The 12,547-nt window shown below is 38.8% G+C and overlaps 1 protein-coding gene and 1 long non-coding RNA gene across 12 annotated transcripts in view; one reads left to right on the forward strand and one right to left on the reverse strand.

Moving 5' to 3' along the window:
• The window catches only part of LOC122549923 (E3 ubiquitin-protein ligase HECW1-like), a 464,685-nt gene that overhangs the window by 21,689 nt on the left and 430,449 nt on the right, over positions 1–12,547 (reverse strand). For all 11 annotated transcript variants that reach the window (XM_043690154.2, XM_043690156.2, XM_043690157.2 and 8 more), the window contains 3 exons: positions 10,092–10,206; positions 5,909–5,994; positions 4,889–5,001 (listed from right to left, as the gene is read on the reverse strand). In XM_043690154.2, the coding sequence (XP_043546089.2) occupies positions 4,889–5,001; positions 5,909–5,994; positions 10,092–10,206 (314 nt within the window). The remainder of the gene's footprint in view (positions 1–4,888; positions 5,002–5,908; positions 5,995–10,091; positions 10,207–12,547) is intronic.
• The window catches only part of LOC148149956 (uncharacterized), a 132,141-nt gene continuing 120,808 nt past the window's right edge, over positions 1,215–12,547 (forward strand). The window contains exons 1-2 of the long non-coding RNA XR_015757217.1: positions 1,215–1,471; positions 5,850–6,011. This is a non-coding gene — a long non-coding RNA (uncharacterized LOC148149956). The remainder of the gene's footprint in view (positions 1,472–5,849; positions 6,012–12,547) is intronic.

Below are 12,547 nucleotides of genomic sequence, written 5' to 3' on the forward strand. Positions count from 1 at the left end.
TTTTCACATTCTGTTCCAATCAAACTGCTAACTCACAGGCTGTCAATGTACAGTTCTAATGTATTAACTTTTTGAACTTCCTACGATACTTATTTCAAATTTGCATTTCAAATTCGCATATAAAGATGACTGAGACAAAAATCTTGAGTCAGAGGAGTAGAGAAAATGAGCTGTTCCCTAGAAGTGGCTGGATCAGCTTAGTTTTGTCCCACTTTTTGCTTAGTACCAAAATCTGGCTGGGACCCTAGGTCTTCTGAATGGCAAGAACACTGGAATATGGAACATTCCTTGAGGCCTGACACATATTTTGTATTGGATAATCCATCTGAGAGGGGATTCATTACCTTTAAAATGATGATAATTCTCCTAAAGAATTTATGATTTTTTGGCTCTTTGAGAATCCCCAACTGGCACAATAGACACTTGTATATGTCCACATCATTCACCTCAATTACTGGTTGATGAAACATGGATGTGCTACCCTGCTGCACTTCTCGAGATCGAGCCAACACCCTGGGATTTCAAATATACAAAACATTTGAGGGTTTCTCTCCATGAGGCCTCACAGAGTTGGTGAAATTAATAGAACCTGAGTATATCTGTTTCTGAAGTGTTTGTGACATTGATTCTCAATATACTTAGATTTTCAATTCAGAAATGGAAATATGACTGGGGACAGTGAAGGTTGAACAATAATAATTATTTTCAAAATAAATTGTGCTTTTATGTGCAACTAAGTGAAATATTGATGCTTTAATTAAGAAGCTTTCATTTTAAAAAACATAAAAGCCATATGTTTATAGCAGTCAGTTAAGATGTCATTACATGTGTAAAATTGTCTGCTGTATTCTGTGGTGTTTAGCTACTGTGGGGTCTGGTTCTTTAAACATAATTTTTTTATTAATTTAACTTCCTCAATTTGTTCTGCTCTGTAAATCTAAATAGGTAACTGTCATCTCTCACTAATCTTTTGCTTGTTCAGTCTTTGTCATAATCCCTGCGCAATTGACAGTGGAGATTAAAAGTGCACTCAGCTGACAGAAAAGCAAATACCTGCTTCGATTTACAATTTGCTGTACATGAGAACCTGAAGTCTAATTTATCTTTCGTTTTATTTTGGCACAGAATTTTCTTTTTAAGGCTCAATAACTGCAATGAAGTGTAAACATTCCCCTGCTGCCCACTCTTCAATAACTCTGATATCCACACAAGAACCCAATAAATTAAAAGTAAATTGCAAACACAATGTTAAGTCTGTGGGCTATTTAGGTTGATGACAGCAGGAAAGCTGCAACACTGGCAATTTCATGATCCCACAGTCAATTTGGCTGAGGTACACAGTAGCAAAGGAAAAGCTTCACTGGGAAGGATTCAGCCTTAAGACATAGGTATTGTCCCATCTGAGATCCATTACTTTCTTTGGAGCAGGGTGTTGCCAAGCTGCTGGCTTCACTATCTCCCAGTTTGAAAGGTAAGACTTCCACTTGGTCTCTTTTCCCGTGGGAATTCTCATAATTGCATCCTTGAAGTGGAGACTTGTGATTGGATTTTCCCTTCTGAGTTAGGAGCATAGAATTGGGACACTTAGAGTCATAGAATTATACAGCACGGAAGCAGACCCTTTGGTTCAAGTCGAACACAGACCAGATATCCTACACCAGTCTAGTCCCATTTGCCAGCATTTGGCCCATATCACTCTAAACCATTCCTACTCATCAACCCATCCAGATGCCTTCTAAATGCTATAATTGTACCAACTTCCACCACTTCGTCTGGCAGGTCATACCATACACACACCACCCTCTGTATGAAAACGTTGCCCCCGGTCCCTTTTAAATCTTTCTCCAATACCTTAAACTTATGCCCTCTAATTTTGGGTTCCCTTACCATGGGGAAAAAAACCTTGGTTATTCACCCTATCCATGCCCCTCATGATTGTATAAACATCTATAAGGTCACCCCTCAGCCTTTGATGCTCCAGGGAAAAAAACCCCAGTCTATTCAGCTTCTCCCTGTAACTCAAACTCTCCAAATCCAGCAACATCCTTGTAAATCTCTTCTGCATCCTTTCAAATTTAACATCTTTCTTCACTCTGCAAACCCTACCATGGAAAAAGTGGCCAGGAAGGTTGCATATTTGATTTGGGAGGACAGTTCCCTGGGAGACAGGCTTGGTGACTCAGGAATGAGTGTGCAGGCTATCAAGAGCAGATGTGGGCTGTGTGCATGGCTTGTCTTGGTACACTGGCATATGTTGAATTTTAGTAAAATATCCCTCCAGCCCTCATCTCCGATGACATTCTTTACCCCCTAACCATGTCAACCCATGGCTCTTCGTGCCCTCTATTCCATTTTTTGCCCTTCTGCACATTCCCAAAGTTCTCTCATGCTCTCTGTGCCAACCATGCTCCATTCCCACCCCATTACCTTTACAGTCCCTATACCAACTTAGTACCAACCTCTCTTTACCAGTCAGAGCATTGAGTACAGGAGTTGGGACATCATGTTATGGCTGTACAAGACATTTCAGGCCACATTTGGAGTGCTGCATACAATTCTGGTAGCCCTGCTACAGCAAGGATGTTAGTAAACTGGAAAGGATGTAAAAAAGATTGACAAGGATGTTACCAAGACAGGAAGGTTTGTGTTATAAGGAGAGGCTGGATAGGCTGGGACTTTTTCCTTGGAGCTTAGGAGGCTGAAGGGGTGACCTTATGGAGGTTTGTAAATCACGCAGGGCATAGATAAAGTGAATAGCTAAGGTCTTTTCCCCAGTGTATGAGGACTCAAAACTAGAGGACATAAGTTTAAGGCAGGAGTGGAAAGATTTAAAAGAGACCTCAGTGGGAACATTTTTACACAGAGGGTGGTGCATCTCTGGAACAAGCTGCCAGAGGAAGTGGTACAGGCAGGTACAATTGTACTATTTAAAATATATTTACACAGATACATGGACAGGAAAGATTTAGAGGGATATGGGTCAAATGCAGGCAAGTAGAATAGGTTTAGTTGAGGAAACTTGATTGGCATGGACGGGTTGAAATAAAGGGCCTATTTCATGCTGTATGACTCTATGACTTTGCTCAAACATTCCCCCATCTTTTGTCCTTATACACATCAGACCAACTCACTTTGTATCTATCATGGCCAGACTCATGCAGAGATGAGACTAAATAAAATTCTGTAAAATATCAATGTAAGTGCCTATTACAGACCTTGCTATATTGAAATAAAACTCAATTTGGATTCATTTAAATAAATAAAACCTTCATAACAACAAATATTTCATTAAAGTACATAATCCTTCATGAGAACAAAATTTGAAATTCACCGTCACACATCAAAACCTATAACCCAATAAACTGAGAAACTAGAGGCATCCTACTGTGATAATGAGCAGCTTTAAAGTTACTAATGCAGCCCTAATTCAATGGTGGTAATTTTAAGGCCATGTCAACAGACCAAGTGAAATAGCAAATAGTCTTTTCTTTTTAAACAGTCCAGATATTTTGTTTAAAGATTTAAAGGAAGGGATTTTTAAATGCCTTTACAGCTTAGCTCCCTTTTCATGGCTTCTTTACATATTTGACAGCTCCATTTGAAAGGATCTCTTCACACTTTCAACAGATCTCTCTGACAGATCATATGGTACTTTTGACAAGTTCCTTTGTCAGGTGCTTCTGACAGTTCTGAGAGTTGACTTTCACAGGTCTGCTGACAGATCCAAAGAGCTTAACATTAATGGGTTTATGAAGTTTTTACATCCATTAATGCTAATGTCTAACAATTCAAAAGGATATCTGACTTACCTCAAATGTGGCCTGACTTCTACCAAAAGTACATTAAATTAACTGGACGCGACTCTGGACTAAAGGGGTAACCTGGAAATCTAAATGAAAGTTCAGAACTGCTCTTACCAGGTCTGATCCGTATACTTCAAGTTTCACACAAGGAGAAGGGTCCAGTAGAGTCAGCTGCTGATTTGAATGGCCAAATGGCTCCAGCAAATGCACAAAAGATGCCCCAACCCTATTCCTGCTCCTGTGAAAATAGGTAGTGCCACGTTTGGGGGTAGGACCTTTCATTTTTCCAATGAAAAAGTGCCTCTGCATTGTGGCAAAAATCTGGGCTTTGATATTTTCAAATCCCACTTGATTTTCTGCAAAGTTTGGTCCCATTCCTTACCACTGGAACTCAACCCCTGACCCACTAGAAATTATGAGCTATTTCCTTGATGATCTTAAGAAATTCATTAATATTTCTCCTTTGTATTTGAGCTTTAAATTAGTCATTACTACAATTTATAGTGAAACCCTTAATTACTGCCACAATGAGTATGTTTTGGGGTTAATTCCTAACTGTACTGCTTTATGTAGACATTAAGTCATGTATTTTGAACAGATTTTTTTAACTGTTCAAGATTTAAAGAAAGACTTAATACGAATGAATTAACTCACTCATTAAAAATAGAGCAGAGCAGAAATTATACCCCCAGTGTAATTTACTGTTAAACTTGGAAGTCATACACCATGATTCCATTTTCTATAAATTGTTATAAATGTTAGTTCTTGATGTCTCTGACAATAAACCAAAAACATTTGCTGCCTTATTTTTCTACTTACTTCAAGAATGGTAAAAAGTAAGTTAGCCAAATTGCTGATTAGTATTAATCCCTGGGTATAAACTTGTAATTCTTTCTTAAAGGGGGAGGAGAGCTGAAATGTCTCCCAGCAAATACATAAGAAGCAGCAATGATGTGGGGTTTTGAGCAATCAAGTACTCTTTGTCATTAAAACCTTCCTACAGAATTTTTACGTACAAAGCATCTAGGCCATTGCTACATGTAAACTATATGTTCATTAATTCTTTGCAATTTCTTGACAAATACCTTGGCAGTGATGTTACTTTGCCCCATTTCTCGATGCAAAATCGCCTCAGTCCATTGCTCCCTCTAAGTGCGGCAAAGCCTTCATAAGGTATACTGGATGTTCCTGTTACAAACTGTTAAAAAAAAAGATAAACGCACAGACATAAATTCCATTTACAGAAAGTGTGACTTGCATGTCCTATAGGTTGAAACTCATTATATAAACATCTTTAGAAATGTAGCATTTGTTTGTCCGACCTCATTTTGTACTGAGATTCAGGCAGACTTGGTCTTGAGTTGTCTAAAGGCTTTAGGACCCTGGAGCAGCCTTGTAATAATGTCACAGGACTGCTCTTCACTGGGCATAAATAGCATAGTGTGAGCTCAGTTAAGAGCAACAACAGCTAGGTGAGAAGCCTAAAGTCTAAACATATGATTATTAGAAATATTTGCAGAGAAGCATGTGGAGTAGACCAACTAGTACTCGGCAGTAGAGTTCATGGAATAGTCTTTCAGTATTGTAACAATAAAATTAGAGCCTAATATATTTTGGAATACCATTTATTGTTACATTTCGTCTTAATATAAACAATATTATACAGTAGGCCAAGTCTGAAGATAGTTCCCAATCTTGCCTTCCCTTTGACCAATCTGTTTTGCACATGAATATTTGGATGTACGGTCACAACTACACAAGGGAGTCAACATTAATAGTCATAAAATAGTTTAATCAGCAGAGCTGCTTTGTTCTTGCAATCAATATTGTGACTTGTCATTAACATTCCAGGTTATAAATTAACAAATGTAATATTAATTGGCAGATGTTAAATGTACTCTTATAACATCAGTCTACGACTTTAACAGAACTATTAACCTATTTAAAATAAGAAGATTATTTCCCTTACAAAAATAGAGCTGTAAGAAACATTAAATAAATGCTTAACAACATATGTTAGCAAATATTGTTGACATTAATCCCCAGACCTTGGAACCACATGATATTGAAGAAAGACTTTGTTTGCAATCACCGCTATTGTGTACCTGTAAAAGTCGAAGCCGCTGTTCATTATTGAAGTGTTCCACAGCTGTCCAGAACCATTTTATTACAATGTGACCATCATGGTAACCTGAGGAAGGGGCACAGGTAAGAACAGATGATCAGCAATTACCTTTGTAACATCAGTCAGCAGGATCATCCTACTAGGTCTGAGCTTTAACAATTGTCTTGATTAACACTTCCACTTTTCTTTAGAGGACTAAGATGGCACAGATGTAAGGCATAAGAGATTTGAATGCATAAATGTAAACACATCTCTTTCAGTTTTGTAGAAAACAGATTTAATTGATTATAAACCGTATTTATAATGTGTAGGAAAATTACTTTAAATCAAAATATTGTGTATCCACAATTTTGTAGTATTTGAACCTTTGGAAGTAATTTAGACATTCTTGTTATGGTATATGGACTTCAGGGCATGATATGTATCACTGTGATTTGCTAAAATAGCAACATAATCACCTCACAACAAAAGATTTGCTGTGATGCAGAAGATTTATGGGATTAAGAGAGACGTAGGAAAATAATCATGAATGAGAACCTCGACATGATGGGTCACAAAGAACATTATAGCATGGAGATACATAGGGATTAGCATTGTGTCCACTGCTCATTCTGTCTCTATTAATCATCATGGAAATGAGAAGGCACTAAGTAGTTATCAATCTGAGAGTAAATTGTGTAGAAAGCCACAATATTTTAGAGATGCAGTTGTAATTTAGAAGATCTAATGAGATTGAGCAAATGGTGAATTATTTTTAATACGGATAATTTGATTGCAAAATAAAATTCATAGTTCGACTTGTAATATTAAATATGAGTAGCCACAATTGCAGGCAAGGTTTAGCAGTGGTCGAAATGAATTGTGTTTGGGAAGTGAGTTGGAAATTGAAATGATCTCAGCAGTGCATTTATAAATAATCAACATAAATAACTATTTGAACTTACTCCCCATCTCTTAGAAAAATCTCAAAATGCTTCCCAGGCAAAACTCCATTTTTAATGCAAATACCTTTGTTGAGCAGGCAAATGTGGGAGCTATTTTGTTGATAACAGGATTTTATAAACAGCATCAAGGCAAATGACTGATTAAACCAGTTGGGGCAGAAAGGCTTCACATTGCACCATTCACCTGAATTAATGGAACAGGCAATGACAGCGTATGTTTAATTCTCGGTATGTCTCTTTGCAGCAGCATCCTAAATTGTACACTCAGGCACAGGAGTGGGGCTTGAATCCATTCTCAATTAGAAGTGAGCAGACTACAAACCAAAATTGATACTAAAGGAGATAAGACAAAGGGAATCATTATGTTTAAATCCAAATACAGTATGGAACCAATGAAGCAGTTGGTTCATGGAATACTCTTTCATGTCTGGGACATGAGTGTCAATCTAGTCAGTTTTAAAGTCATCTCTCTGTTCATTTGTGGATCCTACATAAAATGCTCGACAGTAAATTTGGCTGATTTTGGATCTAAATTGGGACAAATTCAATCATAAAATCATATTGGACATTAAAAGGTGCAAGTACTGGAAAGCTTAAACAAAAGTGGAAAAAGCTGAAGATGCACTGCAGGCCTATCAGAATTTTGGAAACCAGTCTTTCCTTTTCCTGGATTCACTGAAAGTTTTCAAAAAGCCAATAAGCATGTGCCAAGCCGGAGGCTGGAGGAATGCAGCAAGCTAGGCAGTGTCAGGAGGTGGAGAAGTCAACGTTTCAGAGGTACTCCTTCTTCAGGACCGGGGGTAGTGTAAGGGGAGCTGCACATAAAGGGTTGGGGGAGGCAGGTGGTGAAGTGGGGATAGGTGAAGACAGGCAGAGAGTACAACCTGGTTGGTCAATGGGAGGGATGAATCTAGTAGGTGGCTGAGAGGGATGACATTGTTTTTTCCAACATGACCATCCTCAGCCTCCTCCATTGCCACAAAAAAAACCAAACCGCAAATTGGAAGAACAATACCCCTCATCTTCTGCCTGGGCAGCATACAGCACGATTGACTCAACATTGAGTTCTCCAATTCCCATCCCTGACTCCCTTCCCATCCCCCGACTCCCTTCCCAGCCCTTCCCCATCTCTTCCACTCCTTCCTGCCACCTACTGGATTCATTCCTCCCATTGGCCAAGCAGGTCATACCCTCTGCCTGCCTTCATCTATCCCCACTTCATCCCCCAGCTCCCACCATCCCCTTTATCTGCAGCTCCCCTTACACCCACCCCCCAGTCCTGAAGAAGGGTTACACCTGAAATATCGACTTCTCCACCTCCTGATGCTGCCTGGCTTGCTGCATTCCTCCAGCCTCCTGCTTGTCTATTTTGGATTCCAACATCTGCAATTTTTGTCTCTAATAAGAATATGCTGTCATATTAGAGCGTTCTCTTGGTTACTTACCCTTTACTGTATCTGCTCCTCTCAAGCAGCAAAGTCTATGAAGACTTTGAGAACCCACTTTCTGTTTTTAATTAGGTAGGGAAACAATATCCATACCAATTAGCGGGAATCACCAATAAAAATACAGATCAGTGACTGTACCTTCCTGGAAGCAGTCATAATTTCCTGCTTCTGTCCACAAAGTGATGTTTTAGGGCATTATCTCTACTACAATCGCAACCCTAGAATATAGGCCATCAGATATTGGGGATTAGTCAATTTTTAGCCTGTTAATTTCTCCAATATGTTTCCTTTATTGCATTATTGATGTTAAATTGCTCTCACTAATCTCACAAGTATCTTGATTCTCCATTTTTTTGTGGAATACTTATTGTGTCTGTTATTATGAATGCAGATACAAAGATCTGGATTTTTCAGGAATTGGAGATAGGGATTACTTCTGTGTTCCAACCCTGCTTTAAGAATGCACATGAAGATTTTCAAACCTTCAGCCAAACAAAGCCTCGCGGATAGGCTCATCATTCAATCTTGGGATGGTATATGGGTATCCTTTCTGGAAGGCAAATGTGTGATTGGCAGATCCACTAGCCAAGGCATAAACACAAGTAAGTTTGTGTTTCTGTCTTAAAGGCCACAGGTGCCCATTTTCTGGAGGAGAGCCATCGAGTAAAAGGTCAGCAGCAGTAGCATTTGGGACCCAGCATAGGTCCATAGTGGGGAGAGATACACAACATATTGGTGCTTGCCCTGACCTGAGGTTGCTCACATTGCAGTATGTAGTGATGAACCAGCATATAAAAACAATAGTGCCATGTTGCATACTTACCATCTTTTACCCATACCCTGACCCATTTAAAAATCCAGCTCAAACATTTGCCATCCTTACTATTTTCTTAATTCCAATTGTAATTTCTCCTGCCATAGCCTCCAAGAGACCCACATTTAATTTCACTATTGTCTTCCTTTTCTTAGATTACTTACAGTGTGGAAACAGGCCCTTCGGCCCAACAAGTCCACACCGACCCTCCGAAGAGCAACCCTACATTTACCCCTTCACCTAACATTACAGGCAATTTAGCCTGGCCAATTCACCTAACCTGCGCATTTTTTGGACTGTGGGAGGAAATCAGAACACCTGGAGGAAACCCACGCAGACACGGGGGGAATGTGAAAACTCCACACAGACAGAATTGAACCCGGGTGTCTGGCGCTGTGAGGCAGCAGTGCTAACCACTGTGCCACTGTACTTGTTCTTTCAAGCTTTTCTACACGTCCTTTTCAATCTACTCTAATATTTCTTGCTAATTTCCTGTACAGTCTATTTACCCCTTTATTTATTTTTGACCATTCTTTGCTGGTTCCTAAAATCCTTCCATGCTCAGGTTTATTACTTTTCTTGGCAATGTTGAAAACATCATCTTTTTAATCTATTAGCTCTTTAGTTAGCCACACATGGATTACTTTTTCCTGTACGATTCACATGATTACAATTTTGCTCCAAACAGGAAACAGAAGAAATGCTCCTGTAACTTTTTCATGAAAACAGCATTAGGTTGTCCGTAAAATTATTGCCATTTTTTGGATCGCAGCTTCCTTGGAAGAAGGAATCATCCGTTTAAGTTTATATCCTGCATTTAGTTAAGTTTGGATTGCACAGTATCATGTATTGCACAATTCCAGCTGGAATTAGTTATCTGCTGTGTCAAATGTATTGACCAGAAAAAATAATGTTAACTGTCACCTATTGAGGACTGAGAAGTAAAGGTATACTCACCACTCCGGTATTCTGTATTGTTGCGCCAGTCATTTTGGTCAATCTCTGCTGTTCCTGCAATGACCAATTCCAACTCTCGGGCATCAAATACAGATACAAGTCGTGAATCCACCACCTGTAGCACAAAATTTACTGTTAACTTACTGAAAGTCTTTAACACATATGGAGATTATAGCAGACAGGTTAATCTGTGGAGAATAATTTTGCCCCCTCATTCGAAGAACAATTGCAAAATATTACGTATAGGCTAGAGTTAATTGCATGTGATGTAACATCAGAATAATACAGAGGATTAAAGAATGAGACCATCTGGTCCAATGCTTTTGCTGATTATTTGAGAGAACTACTGCATTTACCTTGTAATATAACAAGATTTTAAAAAAATATTTCCTCAATTCACTTTTAAAACTGATTATAAATTTGCTTCTATTGTTGGCTTTGGTAAGTCATGCCATGCCTTGATAATCTTTTCCATAAAAGAAACTCCTAATCACTATCTTAAATTTCTACCTCTGATTTCTCAGTTAGGTCCTTGCATCAGGTCTCTTGAGAACAAAGCAGGATTGATTCATTTTTATCCCTGGGAGGGAGTAAAGGATTTGAGAGAAAGTGAGGGCTGCAGATGCTGGAGATCAGAGCTGAAAATGTGTTGCTGGAAAAGCGCAGCAGGTCAGGCAGCATCCAAGGAACAGGAGAATCGACGTTTCGGGCATAAGCCCTTCTTCAGGAAAGTAAAGGATGGCAGGGGGAAGGAATGTCATCTTAACACTGCTTGCCACTCCCTCATTTTGTAGCCAGGAATTCCTTATACGGAACAATTCTTCTTCCTTCCCAAAAGATTTGAATACATTTGCTAAACCTGGTAATATGTGGACCATTAGATAATAAGAGCATAGCATTAGAAATTCAGTTTGTTCATTAGTATCTTTGATGAAGATTAGAAATTGTCCCAGAACCATTCCTGGCACACTGCCATAAGTTTACTGAAAATCATAGCATTATGGAAACATACAGATTAGGAGACATTACAATCCATCATGTGTTGCGTCTTTGAAAGATCTATCAAGTTAGCTGTTTATTCTACTCTATTCTCATAGTTGAGCCATTGTTTTCTTTTCAACTGTGTATCCCATTATCTTTTGAATGATACTATTGGATTTGCTTCGATCACGTTTTCGGGATAGATAATTCCAGATCATTAGAAACTCACTGTGTAAAAACATTTCCCTCATGTTGGCTCCAATTTTTTTCCCAATCACTTTGTCATTAATGGACCATTAATTAGTGGTGGGACGGCAAGTTCAAGCTTGGGTCTTCCTTCCCAGATCTTAATTTGGGCATTCTGAGAGGTCACATTCCACCTCTCGGCCTGCAATTTGCAGGAATGGAAGATTCTATCCTTTAGACTAAATTGCTGCTTGGTCATGCCTCTCCCTACCTCTGTGACCTCTTCCAATTTCACAACCCTCCAAGACATTTCTATCCTTGAATTCTGGCCACTTGTGCAATCCCAATCATAGTTGTTCCACAATTGATCATATTTTCAGCCGCCCAGACCCTACAATCATGTATTTCCCTCTCTACACCTCTCTACCTCTTTACCTCATTTCCTGTATTAGGACACTTAAAGGTGATCTCTTTGACTAAACTTTTGGTCATTTAACTACTATCTCTTTACTTTGTTTTATAATGTGCCTATGGAATGTCATTACATTAAAAGGTGCTATATAAATAAGCGTTGTAAGTGTGATTAACCATCTGGCCATTTGTGAGGTTGTTGGCCCTCTGGTCTCCTGCCTGTTCCAATCTGAAAGTCCAGATCAAGTCCACACATTTCTGACGTCTTCTTTGGATCATTGCACTCAAGGACCAGTTCTATCCTCTAGGCAGCACCAGTTTCACCCATTAGACGTTGGGCTCACCTCTGGCCCAATTAAGGGCTTTGCAAATGGAAAATCATCAGTGCAGCAGTATAGAGATACTGCAAGCTTAGGACCTGGAAAAGATCTGGACATCAAATTCATGATCTCACATTGAAAATCCAGCCTCCTTATGTTTGCCCACTTTGCCAGCCTATAACTTCTTAAAATCTTTTCTTGTCCTGCTCATTGTTTACTACGTTTCCAAGTTATGTATGTTCTGGATGCTTTGTTACGCCCTGTTTACCTAGGCATGAATTATTAATATGTATCAGAAAGAAATGTGATAATGGAAACCACCATAGAGAGATGTAATCAGATTTTCCACTGGATTCTAGCAAAATATTGTGCCTCTTGCATGAACAGCTGCAAGAATATTCCATACAGCCTCGATTCTATGTGACTGAATAATGGAATAAAATAACTATATGCATGAAGAATTGGAGAATGACTAATTTTGAATTTTTGATTCAAATACATTGTTGTTAGTAAACAAAAAACTTATAATCTAAATTGGCTAAATGACTAAATCAAAAT

This window comes from Chiloscyllium plagiosum, unplaced genomic scaffold (assembly GCF_037043375.1).
Source record: "Chiloscyllium plagiosum isolate Xiang-an unplaced genomic scaffold, Cpla_swu_hap1 HiC_scaffold_5, whole genome shotgun sequence".
Lineage (NCBI taxonomy): Eukaryota > Metazoa > Chordata > Chondrichthyes > Orectolobiformes > Hemiscylliidae > Chiloscyllium > Chiloscyllium plagiosum.